We start from the raw sequence: 21,074 nt of genomic DNA on the forward strand, positions 1-21,074 counted from the left end.
CACTGAGAGAAGTTCCAGGGTGAGAAGGCAGCTGAAGCATGCTATCAAGGTCTAGAGACTCAGAAACATATCTTGGAAGGTGAATGTTACAGTTATTTTATAATTTGTGCTTCTAATTCTGCTGACTACTTTTCAGGTCTTATTAAATGTTTCTCAGAATTTATCTCTTTTGTTATTTCTCTTAGTTCTTTGCTACCTTTTTTTTAATCTCTTTGGGGGACATCACAATTGAGTTTAGGAATACCTTCCAACATAGTATCATATTGTCCTCTTCTATGCAACAGTGATTAGCAGGAAAATTGAACTTCTAAACTTGACTCAGATACAAGTGGAACATGATTTAGGAGATTATATAAAATCTTGGTGGTTATACAAAATGAAAGCAATTAACAGAAAAGAGTCAGTTTGATTTTCTCAATTTTCAGGTATATTCCGACATGGCGGTATTACTGGGTTTTGCAAAGGGATATATGCATAGTTAGTGTTATATGGGGTATACTTACAAATTGATTTTCAGAATAGCTGGACCATTTTATCGTTCTACGAACCCTAGTGCTTAGTGTGCCTTTTTTCTCTTATCCTCTCCAACAGTTGTCACCTTTTTTTTTTAAATTATGATATTGAAGCTTAGAGTTCTTTTAATTTGCATTTTTGTTCTTCCATTTAAATCTTATCATTTGGAACATTTTTTCACATAGTTGTGGATACTTTATATTTCTTCTCTTGAGAAGTGCTTGTTTATTTATGTGATTTTTTTAGCTGTCTCAACAGAAGCAAAATTTCCAGGAAGAACGGGAGGTGGAATTGAAGGGGAAGGTACTTTTTCTACATCAGATTTCATGTGAATTATTTTGTTCAGTTCTAGATATCACAGTTTTAAAATGACAAATAATTCTGAGGTGTGAACTAGAAAATTCCTTCATAGCCTATTTCTGGGGAAATAATAGCAGTTTTCAAGTACTTAAAGTTCAGTCATGTTAAAAAAGACATTAATTTTTTTTTTCTCCTTTGTCTCCCAAGGGCAAAATGAGAGCAATGGAAAGAGGTTGCAGAGACAACTTTAGGCTTTGATGTTAAGAAAAACTCAATAGTTAGAGCTGACCAGAACAGAATAGGTGCTTTGAAAATGGTGGGTGGGTGTCCTTCCTTAATTTTAAGCAAAAACAGGTGACCAATCTTTGGATATATTATCATAGTGATTTCTTCCTGGCATAGGTTGGATTAGATGCTTCCTAAGGTCTCAAATTTTATGAATCTCTTATTCTTTTCTAAAGTAAATTATCTAGTTTGAATATGTTCTGATTCCTCTTCCTTTCTTTTGTTATTTACCTTTTCAGCATTTCACTGTTTAGTCATTTCTTCTTGACAAAGGAGAATGAAAGAAGAGCTTGTAGAATGAAAGTAGAGCTTGTAGAATGAAAGTAAAACATAAAGTTATCACTTTTTAGTAATTTATGAAATAGCTTGATGCTACACAGAGTTTAAACTATTTTTATGGATTACCTGCAGATTTCACTTATTGTTGTTGCTTCTCTCTCATGGACATGGGCTAAGGCTTATCTGTTAGTCACATAAAGAAATGCATACGTGGTAATAATAGTTAAGAATATCACAAATAAATCCCCACATACCCCCAAAATCAATTTAAGCTCCCTTTTCTAAAGTCAACCATTTTATTTCAAATTCTAGGAAGTGATAAAATTACTTATTAGAGTTTTTCTCTTCTTTTTCTTTTTCTTTTTTTTTTTTTTGATTTAAAGCTTTTTATTTTCAAAACATATGCTGAGATAGTTTTAAAGATTCACCCTTGCAAAACCTTGAGTTTCATTTTTTTCTCTCTCCCCTCACTCCCTCCCCTAAAGGTCAAATAATGCAATATATGTTAAACATGTGCAATTCTTCTATACATATTTCCACAATTATTATGCTGACCAAGAAAAATCAGATGAAAAAGAAAAAAATGAGAAAAAAAAACAATGCAAACAAGTAACAAAAAAAAAAAAAAAAAAAGAAAATACTATGTCATGGTCCACACTTAGTGGACCTACTATTTGTGGATGCAAATTGTTGGAGTTTTTCCTAGTAAATTTATTCCATTTATTCATTATCTTGTGGACAGTCACTCTTATCATATAGAGGGGTGAAAGTGAGGTCCCTGACCATGGACAGAAAGGGCAATAAATGGGTTCCCTGACACAATGTTAACCAAAATGTGACCTTACATTCTAAGCTCGAAAACTAAAAAAAAGAAAAAAAAAGCGAATGAGGAAATAACACATAGTTTCAAATTTAAACAAAGGCATTTTGTTGAGGTGTGAGAAACAAGGGTTGAGAATCTGATAGCAATGGGATTCCCTGGCCATTCCACAGACTTTGTGAAAGAATTCTCAAATCCCAGTGAATACAGGCTCAAGGTTTGTGGCAAGAATGGGTTTGTTACACTAAGAAAACAGATTTCTTAGCAGGTAAACTCCCATTAGGGCTTTTAGGACTTTTGCAAAAGTCTGGGTGCTGAGCATTCGATTTTATTGAATTTCTCTGCTACCCCGAGCTAGGGACCTTTCAATAGTCCACATTCATTTCCCAGTGTTCCTTCTCTGGGTGTAACTCATTCTGTCCATCATTGATCAATCTTCTCTTTGTCAAAGATATCCATTTCCATCAGAATACATCCTCATAGAGTATTGTTGTTGAAGTGTACAATGATCTCCTGGTTCTGTTGATGCCATTCAGCATCAGTTCATGTAAGTCTCTCCAAGCCTCTCTGGATTCATCCTGCTGGTCATTTCTTACAGAACAATAATATTACATAAAATTCATATACCCTAATTTACCCAACCATTCTCCAATTGATGGGCATCCATTCAATTTCCAGTTTCTAGCCACTACAAAAAGGCTGCCACAAACATTTTGGCACATACAAGTCCCTTTCCCTTCTTTAATATCTCTTTGAGATATAAGCCCATAGTAACACTGCTGGATCAATTCCAAATTGCTCTCCAGAATGGCTGGATCCGTTCACAATTCCACCATCAGTGTCCCAGTTTTCCTGCACCCCCTCCAACATTTGTCACTATCTTTTCCTGTCATTTTAGCCAATCTGACAGGTATGTAGTGGTATCTCAGAGTTGTCTTAATTTGCATTTCTCTGATCAGTAGTGATTTGGAACACCCTTTCATATAAGTAGAAATAATTTCAATTTCATCATCTGAAAATTGTCTATTCATATCCTTTGACCATTTATCATTTGGAGAATGGCTTGATTTCTTATAAATTAGAGTCAATTCTCCATATATTTTAGAAATGAGGCCTTTATCAGAACCTTTAACTGTAAAAATGGTTTCCCAGTTTATTGCTTCCCTTCTAATCTTGTTTACATTAGTTTTGTTTATACAAAAGCTTTTTAATTTGAAATAATCAACATTTTCTATTTTGTGATCAATAATGATCTCTAATTCGTCTTTGGTCACAAATTCCATCCTTCTCTACAAGGCTGAGAGGTAAACTCTCCTAAACTCTCCTATGTTCTTCTAATTTATTTATAATCTTGTTCTTTATGCCTAAATCATGAATCCATTTTGATCTTATCTTGATGTACGGTGTTAAGTATGGACCCAAACTCCTTCCTCTTCCACAAGTCTGAGAGGTAAACCATCCCATGTTCCTCCAATTTATTTATGATTTCGTTCTTTATGCCTAAATCTTGGACCCATTTTGATCTTATCTTAGTATGTGGTGTTAAATGTGGGTCTATGCCTAGTTTCTGCCATACTAATTTCCAGTTTTCCCAGCAGTTTTTGTCAAACAGTGAATTCTTATCTCAAAAGAGTTTATCAAACACTAGATTTCTGTAGTTATTGACAATCTTACCCTGTGAACCTAACCTATTCCATTGATTAGTCTATTTCTTAGCCAATATCAAATAGCTTTGGTGACCGCTGCTTTAAAATATAGTTTTAGATCAGGTACAACTAGACTGTCTTAATTTGATTTTTTTTTTTCATTAGTTCTCTTGAAATTCTTGACCTTTTGTTCTTCCGTATGAATTTTGTTATTTTTTCTAAGTCATTAAAATAGTTTCTTGGGAGTCTGATTGGTATAGCACTAAATAAATAGATTAGTTTAGGTAGTATTGTCATCTTTATTATATTCACTCAGCCTATCCAAGAGCACTTAATATTTTTCCAATTATTTAAAGCTGACTTTATTTGTATGGAAAGTGTTTTGCTCATATGGTTCCTGACTTTCCTTTGGTGGATAGATTCCCAAATATTTTGTACTATTATTTTAAATGGAATTTCACTTTGTATCTCTTGCTGTTGGATTTTGTTGATGATGTATAAAAATGCTGAGGATTTATGTGGATTTATCTTGTATCCTGCAACTTTGTTAAAGTTGAGGATTATTTCTAATATCTTTTTAGTAAAATCTCTGGGGTTCTCTAAGTATACCATCATATCATCTGCAAAGAGTGATAATTGGTTTCCTCATTACCTACTCTAATTCCCTTAATCTCCTTTTCATCTCTTATTGCCAAAGCTAACATTTCTAATACAATATTGAATAGTAATAGTGATAGTGGTGGCAACCTTGTTTCACTCCTGATTTTATTGGGAATGATTCTAGTTTAATACCATTATATATGATGATTACTGATGGTTTCAGATAGATGCTACTGACTATTTTAAGGAAAAGTCCATTTATTCCTATACTCTCTTGTGTTTTTAATAGGAATAGATGTTAGATTTTATCAAATGCTTTTTTTTGCATCTATTGAGATGATCATATTAATGAGGGAAAGGAAAGGGGGAACCCCATTTCTCGGCACATAATCCCATGAGGTGCAGTGTCCCCTGTAAAATGAATTTACAGGCCCGAAAACCTAGGTTGATAAATAAAAGGTTTATTGTAGGAATTTGGAAGTAAAGTTCAGTTACAAAGACACCAGGGCCCTTACATGTGTTGGCTGGGAGGGTTCCTGCAAAGAGGGCGTTCTGGCTTGTTTCTTTTATACCTAGAAGATGATAGGCGGTACCCCTAAGTTCTTGGTGGGCTTTTCAGTTAGCTCAGATCAGGTGAGGGCTGGGGGAAGCTGAGCTGATGGTGGGGGGGTGGGCCTTGATATTCAAAGGGTGCCTTTGACCAGGATTTGTGAATCAAGGTCAGCCATGGGTTGGACAATTAGAAAGGAATCTTAAAGGGACCTCAACCCCCATCAATATGGTTTTTGTTAATTTGGTGATTGATATAGTCAATTATGTTAATAGTTTTCTTAATATTGAACCAGCCCTGCATTTGTGGTATAAATCCTACTTGTTCATGGTGTATTATTTTCTGCAATCTTTTTGCTAATATTTTATTCAAGATTTTTGCATCAATGTTTATTAGGGAACATCTTCATTAGGGAGATTGGTCTATAATTTTCTTTCTCTGTTTTCAATTTACCTGGTTTAGGTATCAGTACCATGTCTGTATCATAAAAGGGATTTGGTAGGACCCCCATCAATCCCTATTTTTTCAAATAGTTTATATAACATTGGAGTTAATTGTTCTTTAAATGTTTGGTAGAATTCACATGTAAATCCATCTGGTCCTGGAGATTTTTTCTTAGGAAATTGATTAATAACTTGTTCTATTTCTTTTTCTAAAATAGGACTGTTTAACCAATTTACTTCTTCCTCTGTTAATCTCAGCAAGCTATATTTTTGAAGGTATTCTTCCATTTCATTTATGTTATTGAATTTATTGGCATAAAGTTAGGCAAAATAACTTAATTATTGCTCTGATTTCCTCTTCATTAGTGGCGAGTTCTCCCTTTTCATTTTTGATTTGATTTGATTTTCCTCTTTCCTTTTTAAAATCAGATTTACAAAGGTTTATCTATTTTGTTGGTTTTTTTTTAATAAAACCAACTCTTAGTTTTATTTATTAATTCAATAGTTTTTTTTACTTTCAATTTTATTAATATCTTCTTTTGTTTTTAGAATTTCAAGTTTAGTGTTTGACTGGGGTTTTTTAATTTGCTCCTTTTCTAGCTTTTTTAGTTGCAAGCCCAATTCATTGACCTCTTTCTCTATTTTATGCAAGTAGGCCTCTAGAGATATAAAATTTCCCTTATTACCACTTTGGCTGCATCCCACACATTTTGGTATGATGTCTCATTATTATAATTTTTTGGGTGGTTATTAATTATGTCTATGATTTGCTGTTTCACCCAATCATTTTTTAGGATGATATTATTTAGTTTCCAATTATTTTTTGATCTATTTTCCCCTGGCTTTTTATTTAATGTAATTTTCATTGCTTCATGATCTGATGCATTTACATTTACTAAGGATACACCTACTATTTCTGCCTTTCTTCATTTGAATTTGAGGTTTTTATGTCCTAATAAATATGGTCAATTTTTGTATAGGTTCCATGAACTGCTGAGAGGAAAGTGTACTCCATTCTGTCTCTGCTTAGTTTTCTTCAAAGATCTGTCATACCTAACTTTTATAGTATTCTATTTTACCTCTTTGACTTCTTTCTTACTTATTTTGTGGTTTGAGATATCTTATTCTGAGAATGCAAGGTTGAGATCTCACACTGTTATAGTTGTCCATTTCTTCCTGCAGCTCTCTTAATAAGAAAACAGCTTTCTTAGTGGGCAAACTCCTGTTAGGACTTTTGCAAAAGTCTGGGCACATAGCATTCAATTTTATTGTGTTTTTCTGCTGCCCTGAGCTAGGGACCTTTCAATAGAGGATGGTGATTATGCCCGTGGCCAAGATTTCCAATTGAATTGAATGAGATTACTTAGCTTCTGGGAGAGTTTGAGATCCATGACCACCCTTCCCCCAGATTAGGGTGACAGTTTTCAAAAAATTCCTTTTACTGACCCTCAGAGGGGCTTTCAGTGTATGAAAGATAAGGGCTGAGTCATTTTGCTCCACACTCTTCTGACTTGCTCCCCCTCCCCATATTCTGGGAATGATTCGCCAATGAGGAAAGACAGGGGAAAATAGAAACCTGATCTCATAGCTTAATTAATTTATAATTTGAAGAAGTATCATTTTTTAAAAGAAATATCAAATTTCTCATTCATGAGGGTCACATTCAAGATGGGAAGAATTCTTTCAATTTGAAGAACCTCTCTAAGATGGGAGATTAGTTCTCTAAACTTCCACCCCAAATCTAGTAATTCAGAAACTCTCAAAAACTTTGAGTATCTAGACATCCTTATTAATAAAGTCTAAAAATATGTAGCACTGAAATTTAGTTCCTAATTAGAGTCTTAATTCTGTAAATCAGTGCTCCTGGATAACCAAGGATTTTTTGATTGCCAAATCCATTTGCTTCCTCCCCCCACACCCAGTTCTTTGCATCTTTTCACACTCTTGGCTAACTGTCTTACATATGTTCTCTTAGCTTCAGAGGGATAATAATTCTCTTGGTGTTCCTCCTATACCTTTAACTGTACCTACTCAGTCTTTATAAGTAGCTCCTTAATTATTTCTTTGGGTCTAACCTTGACTTTTTTCTCTTTTGTCTCTTTTAGCCATCCATCAATTGTGTAACTCCCAACTCTTTAACTCACTCTAGTCTGAATTTCTAGATAATAACAGTAGCTTGCATTTATATAATGCTTTAATTTTGTAAAATACTTTATGAATCACTATCTCATTTTATTTTCGCAACTTATTTTATATGTGAGGAAACCAAGGAAAATATAAGTTAATTGCATTGTTTAGAGTTGCATTTAGAAAATAATCTAAGAAAGGTCCTTAGATATTGTAATAGAGCCATAGCTCCATCTACCTATATTATATGTCCATCTAAATGTTTCCTAGCATCTACATCCTATCCTTTGTATGACCTGGGCCTTTGTAAGCACATGCTTCCTTCCACTAACCTCCTTTAGACTCTTCCACCCTTACTTTTTTCCTTTCCTTAATCCACACTATTCACAGAATATCTTTTCTTAAGGATAGTTCTGCTTAAACTAGTCCTGTTGAAGTCTAGCTTCTGTGAAAACCGAGAGTGTAGGTACCTGAGGCCAGCTGGAAGATATGCTTTGTAGTCTTCATTTTATTAATCTGAATGCCAGCTTAATAAATCTTTTAGGCTAGAGTAACAACATTACTAGCTAGCTCTAGTTGATATCATTATCCCTCCAGAGTTAATGCACATTCCATACTTTGACTTTTCAGTATCCATCCCAACCATAGATACTAAGATGTTTTATCTACAGCCTTGTAGATAGCCTAATTGTGATGCTCATCAATATCAGCAGAATTGTGTAAATACCTGATGTTTTATCAATACTATTCAAACAGACTAGTAAATAGCAGAAATTATCATACTAATGTACGATATACTTATACTTCAAGTACGTCCTTAGGTCATTTTTAAGGGGTAAATAGTATATTTAAGATGCCTTGTTTCTATTGCATGAATTTTCCACCAAGTTTATCCTGATTTTTACCCAATATGTCTTTACAATTATTAGAGAGATGGTTAAGCCATCAAGGGCATGGACCCACTGGCCTTCTACATAATCCTTTGTTCAATAATCTTTAGTGGTTTTCTGTTTTTATTTTTTCTTATATTATTTTCCTCTAAATTCTTTATGCTTCAAACAAGCTGGATTGCTCTCTGCTCCTTTCTCTTTTCTCCAATAAAACATGGGCTACACAATGTAGTGGCAAGTACCCTGGATTTTAAGCCAGAGACTTGAGTTCAAATTCTAGCTTTTCCACATTCTACTTGGACAAGTTGTTAAATTGCTAGAAACCTGAGTTTTCTCATCTTTAAACCCAGATCTAAATCTATGATTCTGGAACTAAACTATCTGGTTGTTCCCTTTTTTTGGAATAGAGTACTTTATCTTTTTTTGTCTTTTAAACTTCTCTCCTTTTTTAAAAAAGTCCAATTTAAAAGCTATCTATTTCAGAAAATCTCTGATCACCCTCAAATGTAATATTTTATATTTTAGTTATTAGTATTATTGTCTTATCTTTTTATTAGATTGATAATTCCATTGATAAGTGAGTAAATGTTTAACAGTTGTTTCCAAAAATATGCATATATATATATATATATGATTGTATATGTGTGTGTATATATTCACAATATATTTTTTAAGTTTAATCTATATTAACATTTTTTTCTTTTCACCAAGTCTAGTTGTGTGGGACAGGTGCTAGATCTCCTTTCCCAAATTAATCAGAAACGTCTTCAGGAAAAAAATGTAAGGCCCGAGAAACTGAGCAAGATAGAGATTAGAGAACAATTTAATAATTTATTAAATGGGGACAGATTTACTGGGACCAAATGGATCCGTGGTTTGGTCCCAGGGGTCAATGAGACTATAGTTTGCAAGAATCCAGCCGTGAATGTCAGATACAAGATTCTTTTATAGGGTTACAAGAACAATGACATAATGGGGGAGGTACCTGGAAGGAGATGATCTAATGGGGGGAGGAACATAGGATGAAGATGACATAATGGAGGCAGGCACCTAGGAGGGAGGTACTGGAGAGGCTCCTGATATTCTAATGATGTCTAAAATGGATAAAGACCTTTATCCCATCAAACATTTAGAGGGAATGATTATAGCCTAAGGTATAAGACCTTTAGTAGTTTAGTTGTTTAGTAGTAGTTTCAAACTGAGAAAACTTCATCCAATCAGTCTCATTCATAGACATTGACAAAACAATAAAAATCAAACCCTGGTTTTTAGTATTTGCCTATTTCTTATGAAAATTTAACAATCAATTTGGTTTTCACAAGCCTATTTTGCCGTATTAATACAGTGCTCTTCACAAAGTAAAGTCTGAATAGATTTTAAATTATTAATATATAAGTTCCTTGATCCCTCTAAGCCACAATTTCTTCATTGATCAAATGGAAATAATATTGTTTGAATCAACTACTTCACCATGTTAGGATCAAATGAACTAACATGTAAACATTTCACAATTTTCACAATTGGAAAAGATATATAAATGTGAACTATTATTTGCCAATTCTGGTAATACATTCTGTATTTCTGTGTTATAGTCTAGCACAAAAATTCTTAAAACTGGGCTCTGTAGACAGATTTTAGGATTTCCATCAACTTGGATGAGAAAATAAATAAAAATTTTTATCTTTATCATCCACTAATCTTTAATGGATACTTAGCATTTCCTTCAATTTTGAATATAGGCAACAAGCTACAATAGTATTACTAGTATTTGTTACTTTATCACCAATCAAAATCATAGACATTTTCATATCACATTGCAGTTGTATATATCTTGAAATAGCTTTTACACTCTTAGAAATTACTGTAGATATATTCCTATATCACAACTTTATTTTAATATTTTGATACTTCTTCAAATCAGTTTATTTCCTTTATGACCTATGTATTTCACTTTTGTATTTAAAAATATTATTCTATTATTGTTCTGGAAGAAACAGTCAGCAGGATGATTTCAGAGAGGCCTGGAGAGACTTGTGTGATTGATTGTAATTGTAAATCAATTACATAATTGATGCTAAGTGAAATTGATGAGGTTTTAATCCCCTCAAATTCCCAGTGGTGATGAGGTTAGTGGCAATAATAAAGTTGTTAAAAATCCCTTTTTAATTGGCTGTAGGTTTAAAAGTGAAAGAATTCACTTATTCCTGAATTATTAATTGCAAAATGAAAGTTTATTGTTGGATAGAACTCAGTTTGCTAAGAGATTGACTTCTATTGTGTCAGAGTCCTATTGGGAAATGGAGTTTTGGCACTGGTAGGGTCCTAGCAAATTGCTTGGGCCATTTGCAAGGAGCTTAGTTGAGGGAAGCAGTTATATGTGTACCTTGGTCGGGGCTGGGATAGCCTGAGCTGATCTGACCAGGGTTTCTCAATTGAATGAGAATTTAGAATTTCTATGAGAGTTGATTTGCCCCTGAATAGTGTTACTTCTCTCATCCTGGGAGGATGGGCCCTCTCTCTAGACTTCTAGGAGCATAGGAGATACTAATCTCTGAAATCCGAAAAGGGGACACAGCTTCAGTAAAGGGAACGGTTTTCCTCCTTCGTCCCTATCACAAGCAGTTAACACCCAAATCCATTTGGGGGAAAAAGGACCAGGATCTCAATGTCATGTAGTTACTTCAAGCTCACAAGGGTTGCAGAGATATTAAGGGTTCAAGCCAGGAGGGGGGGGTGTGAAATCTGAAAACAGCAGCATAGCATCTGGTTGTGTGTTGTGTGTCCCAATCAGTTGTCCCATGTTCTCCAGGCTGAAAGGCAGTTGAAAATCGGAAGCTTAAAGCCCAGAAAAAACATCTCAGGAGCAGAGATTAAAAGTGGAGTATCATCCAGGGTTGAGATGATGACATTTGGGAATGGGGTCTTTTTGCAGAAAATGCATCAGGTCCCATCTGTGGGCTGCCTTAAGAATGCTGATAGCCTACCTAACAATATTGCCCACAGAGCTCCAGCTATCTTCATTCACTCTCTCTTAACTCTCTGCATGATCCTCCCCAATTTAATTGAATGCTTTAGAATTTTGAAATGACCAATTGCCAAATTCCTCTACCATTATTCCCAATGGACTTTTCCTAATGGACTTTGGCCAGAGTTGGAGTCTACAGAAAAGTCAGACCTTTAATTGCTGGCAGGGGTATAGAATGCCAATCAAGAAAAATAGGAGAGAATATATTAGGAACAAAAAGTAGGCTGTTTATCTCTCCACAAGGAGGCAGGTTTAAACAAGTGCCCAGAGGTTTTCAGAAGTGTTAGCAAAAACCAAAAGCAGTTTGGAATCCCCCTTTTTTCCAGACAGCCCCATGAGCATGCAGATGTTAACTCTCATTCCCTTCCCCAGTTCTAAAACTCTGGTTAGGGCAGAAATCCCAGGAGGCAATGATTCAGCCTCTAGGTTGCCAGTGAGAGTCCCCACAGAATAATCTGCCTTTGTATCCCCATTTCCAGGGAAACAGGGTTGCAGGATTAAGGATGAAATGCTGTGGACCTAGTGGGGAGTTCAATTAAAAAGGAGTATGACAAGAGCCACTGCTCTAAGGCAGGATGACCAAATCAGGGAAATCAAACCCGGTTTTAAAATGTATAGGTTAAGCATGCTTCCTGAGAGGGCTGGAAGCTAGGGCTCTTTTAAGAGACAGAGTTTGGGATGGGCGTGGCCCTGCTTGTCCAGACTGCAGGTAAACTTCTCTTAACCTTGCAATTTAAAGTTGGTTGAAAATTTTTTCTGGAGGTTTGAAAAAATAAGATTGAGTCCCCAGTCTCCCCACTAAATACTACTCCAATAAGGGAACAGGATAGGAATATTTAAATAACAGGTTATGAAGCTGGCAAGGAAGAATTCCTCTGCAATCCCCACTCTATGGGGGGAAAGGGAGGAGAAACCAGCATTGCAGAGTAAGAGTGAAGAAGAAAGAAGTGTAATGTTATTACCTGGCCACTTTCGGGAATAGCGAGAGTTCTGCTGTTGCAACCAAGCCCTAAACTTCTGCTGGAGAACAGGGCATTGGGGAGACGGCTCAACCCCTGTGGTTCCCAGGAGTAGCAGCCACGAGTAAAGAGATGTCTCCAAATCTCACTTTAATTCTGTGACTTTTCTCCTCCGCTACAGCCTGATTCCTGTCATTAAAGGCTCCAACAGCTATATGTAACAGCGGAGTGGGAGAATCTTGAGAACTCAAGATTCTCCATTTATCTTGCCAAGACAGATCAAAGAGGGTGCCGGCCTTGGACCCCCGAGAAAGTTGTGTGGGGTCCTCAGAGAAATGGCCACGTTTCTCTTTGGAGTGGGAGGGGGGGAGGTTGGCTTTGTGTGTATCTCCCCATTTCTGCCCAAGGGCAGAGCTTAAAATCAGAATCCTGGAAAAGCTGGAAGGTCCAGAGTTCAGGTCAATTGAGAGAAAAAGAAATTTAGGGAGTGCCTTGAGATGCACTCATCAGCCAGGAAGGCTAAATGGAGGGAATCTGATTCCCTTCCAGCAAAATCTAAGCATCTTAAGCTTTCCAGTTAGGGGATTTTTCTCAAGCCAAATTGGTCTCTGCTTCATTTTGGACAGGAAAAAGCTTTAATTTTCGCCAAATCCTATAGCATCTCATCTCTATTCACCTCTGGAGACAAGAGTGCGACAAAAGGAGGCCTTTTGTCAAAGAACACAGGTATTTTCCCTAGGAAAATACTGCTTGAGCCAGGGCTCCAACATCCCAAACCCACGTGTCTAGATATCCACTACAGAAAGTGGGGGGGGGGGAGTGAAAACCTTGTGCAGATCTCCGGGACTTTCTGGTAAGAGAACCAAAAATGATGAGGTTTTAATCCCCTCAATTCCTGGTGGTGATGAGGCTGTGTCTCCTTTTAATTGGCTGCAAGTTTAAAGGTGAAAAAATTCACTTATTCCTGAATTATTTATTGCAAAATGAAAATTTATTGTTGGATAGAAATCAGTTTGCTACGAGACTATTGAGAAATGTCCTATTGAGAAATGGAATTTTGGTGCTGAGAAATGCTCAGGTGGCAGGGTCCTAGCATATTGCTTGGGCTATCTGCAAGGAGTTTAGCTGAGGGAAACTATTATATGTGCACCTTGGTGGGAACTGGGACAGCCTGAGCTGATCAGAGCAGGATTTCTCAATTGAAGGATGGGCCCTGTCTCTAGATTCCTTGGAGCCTAGGAGATCCTGATCTCTGAGATTAGAATAGGGGACACAATCTCAGAGTGATAATCTTAAAGGGAACACAGCTTCAGTAAAGGGAACAGTTTCCTTCTTGCTTCATCATGAGCAGAACCAGGAGATCATTGTACATGGCATCAACAAGATTATACAATGATCAGTTCTGATGAACTTGGCTTACTGCAACAATGAGATGATTCCAGTGATCTTGTGATAAAGAGAGCCATTTACACTCAGAGAGAGAACGGTAGGAACTGAGTGTGGATCACAGCATAGCATTTTCACTCTTTTTGTTGTTGTTGCTTGCATTTTATTTTCTTTCTCACTTTTTCTCTGTTTGATTTGATTTTTTCTTGTGAAGTAAGATGATTGTATAAATATATATGCATATATTGGATTTAACATATTTCTACCATGTTTAACATTAATTGGACTACTTACCATCTAAGAAAGGGGATGGGAAAAGGGAGGAGAAGTGGAACACAAAGTTTTGCAAGGGTTAATGTTGAAAAATTATTCATGTATATGTTTTGAAAATAAAAAGCTTTAAAAAAAAAACATTATTCTGATAAGAGGTTGGTAGAATTAACCAGTATATCCAAAGGGTATATGACATAAAAATGGTTAAGAATCATTGATTTAGTACTAGAATTACACAAAAGGCATATAGAAAAGGCAGTAGAGATTCAGGACACTGATATCTGGAGTGTTGAAATGAAAGACATAGGGTTTTTCCTTTTGTTGCATGTTATTATTAGGCAAGACTGATCACATAATCTTGATGTTTTCACAGTTTTAACAGTTCTTACATTTAAAAAGAAGTGAATTTTGATGATGACATTTTTTTTCCCTTTTAGGCAAATTTGTGCTTTGTGGACATTGATAATCACTTTATTGAGCTTCCAGAAGAATTTCCACAGTTCCCAAATAAACTAGATTTTATCCAGGAAATCTCTGAAGTTCTCCTTCAGTTTGGAATTTCTCCTGAGAGCAGCCTACACTGCAATGAAAGCAGCATTAAATTTAAGAATATGGTTCTGAAGGACCTGGTTAGTGATAAAAAGAATGGAAATGTCTCTACAAACACAATCCACATGTATGAATTACTGAAAGGCAATGAAACTATAGCCCGTCTTCAAGCTCTAACCAAGAGGACAGGTGTAACTGTAGAAAAAGTGGCCCTTCCTGCCTCTCTGGCTGAAAAGAACTTAAAACTACAGTGTGAAGAAGAAGAAATGAGAGACTATAAACTCAACGTACAGCTTCGGGAAGTCTTTGCCAATCGCTTCACACAGATGTTTGCTGATTATGAGGCTTTTGTGATTCAGACGGCACAGGACATGGAATCATGGCTGACCAATAGGGAGCAGATGCAGAACTTTGACAAAGTAAAAATATTAGCTTTTTAATGTTATCCTCAAGAGATGAAATTAATAGCTTAGTATAGGGGGAGGGAATCAGATTTTTCTCTTGCTCTGCCCATTTAGAAAGTTCATTTGAATATAGACTCTAGATTGCAGTATTTGATACAATGTAGAATTTTTTCAAGAAATAAAATTGATTGCCTTTAAGAGTTGCCTGTGTAGGCCATCCCCAACTTTCCAACTGGTTATATTTCACAGTTTTCAAGTCTGTTGAATATTTATAGGTCCTCAATATTAATATCAATAGGTCCTCAAGGACCTTTCCTATAGGTCAAATCAAATCATGAAAGCCTGCCTATTCAACCCATAATGTGTGTATAATTGATGAATATCATACTACTATACTACCTAATCATCACATATAACAGTATTTCTACACAAAAAAATGCATTCAGAGATTCAGTTTAGGATGACAGGAATAAACATTTTCCTGCCACTATAGAGGGACTTCCTTCATGCCTGAGTTCACCCATTTAGCAAGTAGGTCCAGCCGTATAGCAGTAGTAATAGTTCCCATAGACATTGAGGCAAGACATCTTGATTAGGGAATGTGGTAAAATGTATGGGTCAATGATAATAATTCTAGAGTATGAAAATAGGAATAGAGTACTTGGATAGCCAAAACCTTTCCTATTTTTTATTTCTTAGAGAAAAAAAAATAAAATATAAGTATCTTATTCACACACACACACACACACACACACACACACACACACACACACACACAACCACAGTAAAGTTATCCTTGTACTCACAGAAGCTGAGGGAAGATGTAGTAGATTGATTAACGTATAATAAATAATGTTTATTTACTAACTGATGAAAGGAGGTGGTTCTATGGTCACTGCCAGAGATTAATGCTTGAACTAATATACTATTTTCTTCACCACTAAACTAGCCCAGTATAAAAGTTAAGAGTAGGAAGCAACATAGTGTTTGAGGTATAGGTGAGTTGTCATCAAAAATAGTAGCCTCAGGAGAGTCAATCAGGGAGAGTCAATGTGGTTGCCAAATTTTTACCTAGTAGCTAAGTTGTATACAAGAGTTAAGATTGCATTTGTAAAAATTTGACTTTTTTACTTTTGAATTTAACATATTTTCCTCCAAGAACAATTCTGTGCATTGTAAATTCTGAATTTTTTTAATTGTGTGACTTTTCTATCATCTGTACTTACTGTGAGAGTTAAATTTTATTAAATGAAATCTGGTTTTTTTCTCAGTTTGATAGTAAAGAAAGTTTCTCTTTGTGAGAAATGAATGGAACATTCAGCTAATACATTTCTAATGATAATTTATATAAAAAAAGATGACAGAAAAACTAAGTTGATTTGTTTATTAGGCTCCTACTGTGTGCCAGGCACTGCACATTAACTGGTTTTCTCCATTAAAGAGTAATTGAAGACCTTTGGATAGAGTGCCCAATCAACTTACTGCTCCACTTTCTTATATAACAGTCACTTGCATTAACTGTTGATTAAGAAGCTGTTATTGGTTGCCAGATTTCACCAGTCCATAAATCCCCGAAAAAGTTGCCAACTTCAGAATTTCTTAATCTTGTATTTTTAATCATTGAACTTCATTATTTTGAGGCATCTTGCCAGTTCTATAAAAAGAGCTAGGTAATGCAGTGAATAGAGCATTGGGCCTGAGGTCAAGACCTGAGTCCTAATATGGCCTCACATTATTATGTACCCCAGTTTCCTTATCTGTAAGAGAATGATAATAAAAGCACCCTCCTCATAGGGTTATTATAAGGACCAAATTAGATATATTATCCATTAACCCAACCACAAGTGAGATAAAATTTATGAAATGTTTAGCACAGAGCCTGGTAACATAGTAGATTCTTTTTTTTTTTTTTTTTTTTTTTTTCTGAGGCTAAGTGACTAAGGGTCATACAGCCAGGAAGTGTTAAGTGTCTGAGACCAAATTTGAACTTGGGTCCTCCTGAATTCAGGGCTGGTGCTCTGTCCACTACACCACCTAGCTGCCCCACATAGTAGATTCTTAATGCTTATTTCCTTTATTCTGATAAAAAGAAGAGAGAGAGAATTTATATGACCTTAGAAATTTATCCCTAGGAAAAATTTACAAATTCCTATCAAATTGAGTGTTGATTCTTTTTTAATCTTTATAAAATCTTAAGCTGAAAATTCACTTTGTCAGAATTCTTTTTGGATAATCTCTGTAGATGCAAATATTTAATATTATCTATCATTCATTAAACACTTAGGATTTATTCTGTACCAGACACTCTTCAAGTTCTGGAAATACAATCAATCAATAGAAACAACCCTTACTTTCAATTACAGAATGCATCATCATAATAATAGCTAAAATTTTTGTAGCACTTTTAGGTTTGAATTTTACATATTATATTATCTCATTAGAATAGATACTTGCATTATACAAGGTAATCTCAAAGGGAGAAGCCCCTGCAGAAGATGGCATTTCAACTGACTCTTTAAGGAAGTCAGGAATTCTAAGAGATTAGAAATAAAGAGGGAGAACTTTCTAGGAATGGAGATAAATAGCCAGTGCAAAGGTAGATAAAGATGGAGAGTCTTCTGTGCCAAATAGCAAATAATCTGGTATGATAACACTCCAGATGCATCAATGGGAGTAATGGGTAAAATGATAGGAGAAATAAGAAGGGGATGGATGATAAAGAGTTTTATAAGTTAAAGGAATTTTTATTTGATCTTAAAAATATACAGGAGCCATTGAAGTTTATTAAGTAGAGGATAAAATAATCAGATCTGAATTTTAGGAAATTTACTTTGGCACTGCGTAGAAGATTGATTAGAGTATATGGAATGACATTTGAGGCAAAGAGACCAAACCAAAGGCTATTGCTGTTGTCTAATCAAGAAGTAATGATGACAAGAAGTAATGACGTGAGAATGTTATGAAGGTGGAAACAAGATTTAGTATTTGATTGAATTCAGTTAGAGTAGGGAGTCAAAAATAATTGAAGTAGTGACCCTAGATAACTGAGAGGATGGTAATTTCCTTACCAGAAATTAAGTAGTAGCCTGAAAGGGATATTTCAAAATGTCTTACTCCCAGGAAGGGGCAGCATATGGACATATATGGCAGAAAAAAATTTATGGGTTTCTGATAATATAGAAAATTGACAGTTGATAACACTTTGTGATATTAGCTAATAAAATCAAAGAGATAAGGAATATTGGATAGAGAAGGCCCCAGTATGGATAAAAAGGAACAGTAACAATAGGCAGGATAAAAACTAAAAGAGAAGGATCATAGAAACCCAGAGCAAAGTATCCAGGAAGAGATGGTAGTCAGCAGTTTCAAATGTTACAGAAGAAGGATGAAGACTTAGAAAAATATGTTAATAGCAATTGTATTGCCAGTAGCATAAATAGAACAGATTGAGATGAATTGTGAAGTCAGAAGTGAAGAGGAGAAAAATTGGAGCTACCAAATATATGACTTTTTCGAGGAATTTAGCTGAAAAAGGAAAGAAAATGATAGGACTATAACTAGTGTGGCTGATAGTTAAAAAAGTTTTAGGGGCAGCTAGATGGCACAGTAGATGGAGCACCAGCCCTGAAGTCAGGAGGACCTGAGTTCAAATGTGGTCTCAGACACATTACTTTCTAGCTGTGTGACCTTGGGCAAGTCACTTAACCCCAACTGCCTCAGCCCCCCCAAAAAAATCCTAGGAGGAATTTAGAGTGTTTGTATAAATTTTAGGGAAAGAATTAATAATTAGAGGTCAGAGATTAGAGAAGGAATGATAGTAGGGACTGGAAAACAAAATTCTATAGGAATGAGAAGGATCAGGGATACATTTAAAATACTTGTTCTTGGCAAGAATAAGGGCCACTTCATCAAAATTGGAGTGATGGAAGAAAAGAGAGATGGGGATGGTGTCAGAAGAATGTGAGATGAGAAGAGGAAACTATTAAAATTGTTTAAAAAATTTTTTTTCAGTGATATGTGAGGTAAGATCCTCAGCTGGGAAGAGAGGCTTATGAGGAAAAAAGATTTGGAATATCTGGGAGTGGAATAGAGAATTAATTCAACAACAGTTAAAATTACTTTGTTAACCACTTGAGATTTAATAACATAAATTTATAGTGAGTCCATTTGACTTGATCAAACTTTTCAGCAGACATAAGTGGAAACAAAGGGATGATGGGAATAATTGAGTTGTAGTTTAGCCAGGTATGATTGGCATTAGGGAAAAGGAACAAGGAATTTGAGAGAAGATAGTGAGGAATTGAATTGGTTCAATTAGAGGTAGATAGACAATAGAATAGCATAGCCAGAGCAGGAATGATGCTCTGGGAAAACACTTAGATAAAGAGAGTAGACATAGTGAAACTGAAGAAGAGGTTTAGTAGTACTAGGGCATGAAGGAGAGATGAAGATTATGGCCATAGAAAGGAATTTTTGAATTCCTGAAATGGAAGTGAAATATTTATGGGTGATGACAAAATCAGTGCTTGACCTATCCCTGTCATAGCTTAGATGGGATGGAAGATAAAGTATGGTAATTGAATTGATGGAACACCTGAGAATTTAGTTTTTGAAGTTCCTCCCATGAGATGAGATGTTGAAATGTGGTATTAGTGGACAAAGTTGTAAATGATTATAAATTGAAAACAAAGCATAGAAAGGTATGCTGAGAGTGCTTTTGAAATTTCAGAGGGCATTTTTGTGTTGAGATTAGAAGGTGTAATTGAAAAAGGACCTCAATAATAGGGGTATTTTTAGGATGTAAAAGATAATAAAGAATGCTACTTTCACTGATTGCCTAATTATCTCATTACAGGCTTCTTTTCTGTCTGATCAGCCTGAGCCTTATCTGCCATTTCTTTCACACTTCATTGAAACACAGATGTTTGCCACCTTTGTTGATAATAAAATTATGTCCCAGTGGGAAGAAAAAGATCCTCTTCTTCGGGTCTTTGATTCAAGGATTGAGAAGATAAGACTGTATAACGTAAGAGCACCTGTTTTGCGGACCTCTATATATCAAAAATGCAACACCTTAAAAGAAGCAGGTATATACAGTTTATAATTTAAAATAAAATAGCTTATTCCCCTTTTCATATGCTATTCCCATTGACCTCTATGTATCAGAAATGCATCACTTTTTTTTTTGGGGGGGGGGGGCCTGGGGTTAAGTGACTTGCCCAGGGTCACACAGCTAGGTAGTGTTAAGTGTCTGAGATCAGATTTGAACTTGGGTCCTCCTGAATTCAAGACTGGTGCTCTATCCACTGCTCCACCTAGCTGCCCCTTAGAAATGCATCACTTTAAAAGAAGCAAGTACATCTAGTTTATAAGTTAAAATAAAATTGCTTATTTATTCCCCTTTTTACATGTTATTTCCACTATGTGTAATTTTTTTCTTCTATTACTATATACCAGTTTTCTTTTAGTGATCTATATTTAATGAAATTTGGGGGAGCAAGGGAAGAGATGGAAGAAATTATGCCTACCTTTTATTCTTACTTTCTTTTGTATTTTCCAGGGAAAAGTTTCATGCCTCCTTTTGCTTTTTTAGTTTCTCAGTTTCTGGAAGAAAAACAATAAGTATAATGAAGCAAATGTTAGAATGAACTAAGTGCTTAAGTCACAAGATTGATATATGATCATTGTTATCCACTTTTGTATATTAATACCAAAAATGTTGCCTTCTATCCCTTTATGTCACACAAGGAAGTATTTCTCAACCACTTGTCTCACTCAGAAAATCTTAAATTTTAAATAATAAATCTGAAATGTCTTTTGATTATGTAACTACAAAAGGATTTGATTAAAATAAACATTGTTTATTGTGGAACACAAATAATCAATTTATAACATCTTCATTAATAAGAGGTACATTTAAGTTATTGAAATGAGTATTTTTTGCTTTTATCAATATATGAATGGAAATTTTTAGTATTAACTTTTCTTTTTGAGTATGATACAGCCCTTTAAATATTTTTAAATG

General features: G+C 35.2%; 1 protein-coding gene across 1 annotated transcript in view; it reads left to right on the plus strand.

Moving 5' to 3' along the window:
• DENND5B (DENN domain containing 5B) overlaps positions 1 to 21,074 on the plus strand; it is a 242,205-nt gene that overhangs the window by 114,954 nt on the left and 106,177 nt on the right. Inside the window, 2 exon segments of the mRNA XM_074270625.1 lie at positions 14,534 to 15,064; positions 19,905 to 20,136. Of these exon segments, the coding sequence (XP_074126726.1) occupies positions 14,534 to 15,064; positions 19,905 to 20,136 (763 nt within the window).

The sequence above is a fragment of the Sminthopsis crassicaudata genome, chromosome 5 (genome assembly GCF_048593235.1).
Source record: "Sminthopsis crassicaudata isolate SCR6 chromosome 5, ASM4859323v1, whole genome shotgun sequence".
NCBI lineage: Eukaryota > Metazoa > Chordata > Mammalia > Dasyuromorphia > Dasyuridae > Sminthopsis > Sminthopsis crassicaudata.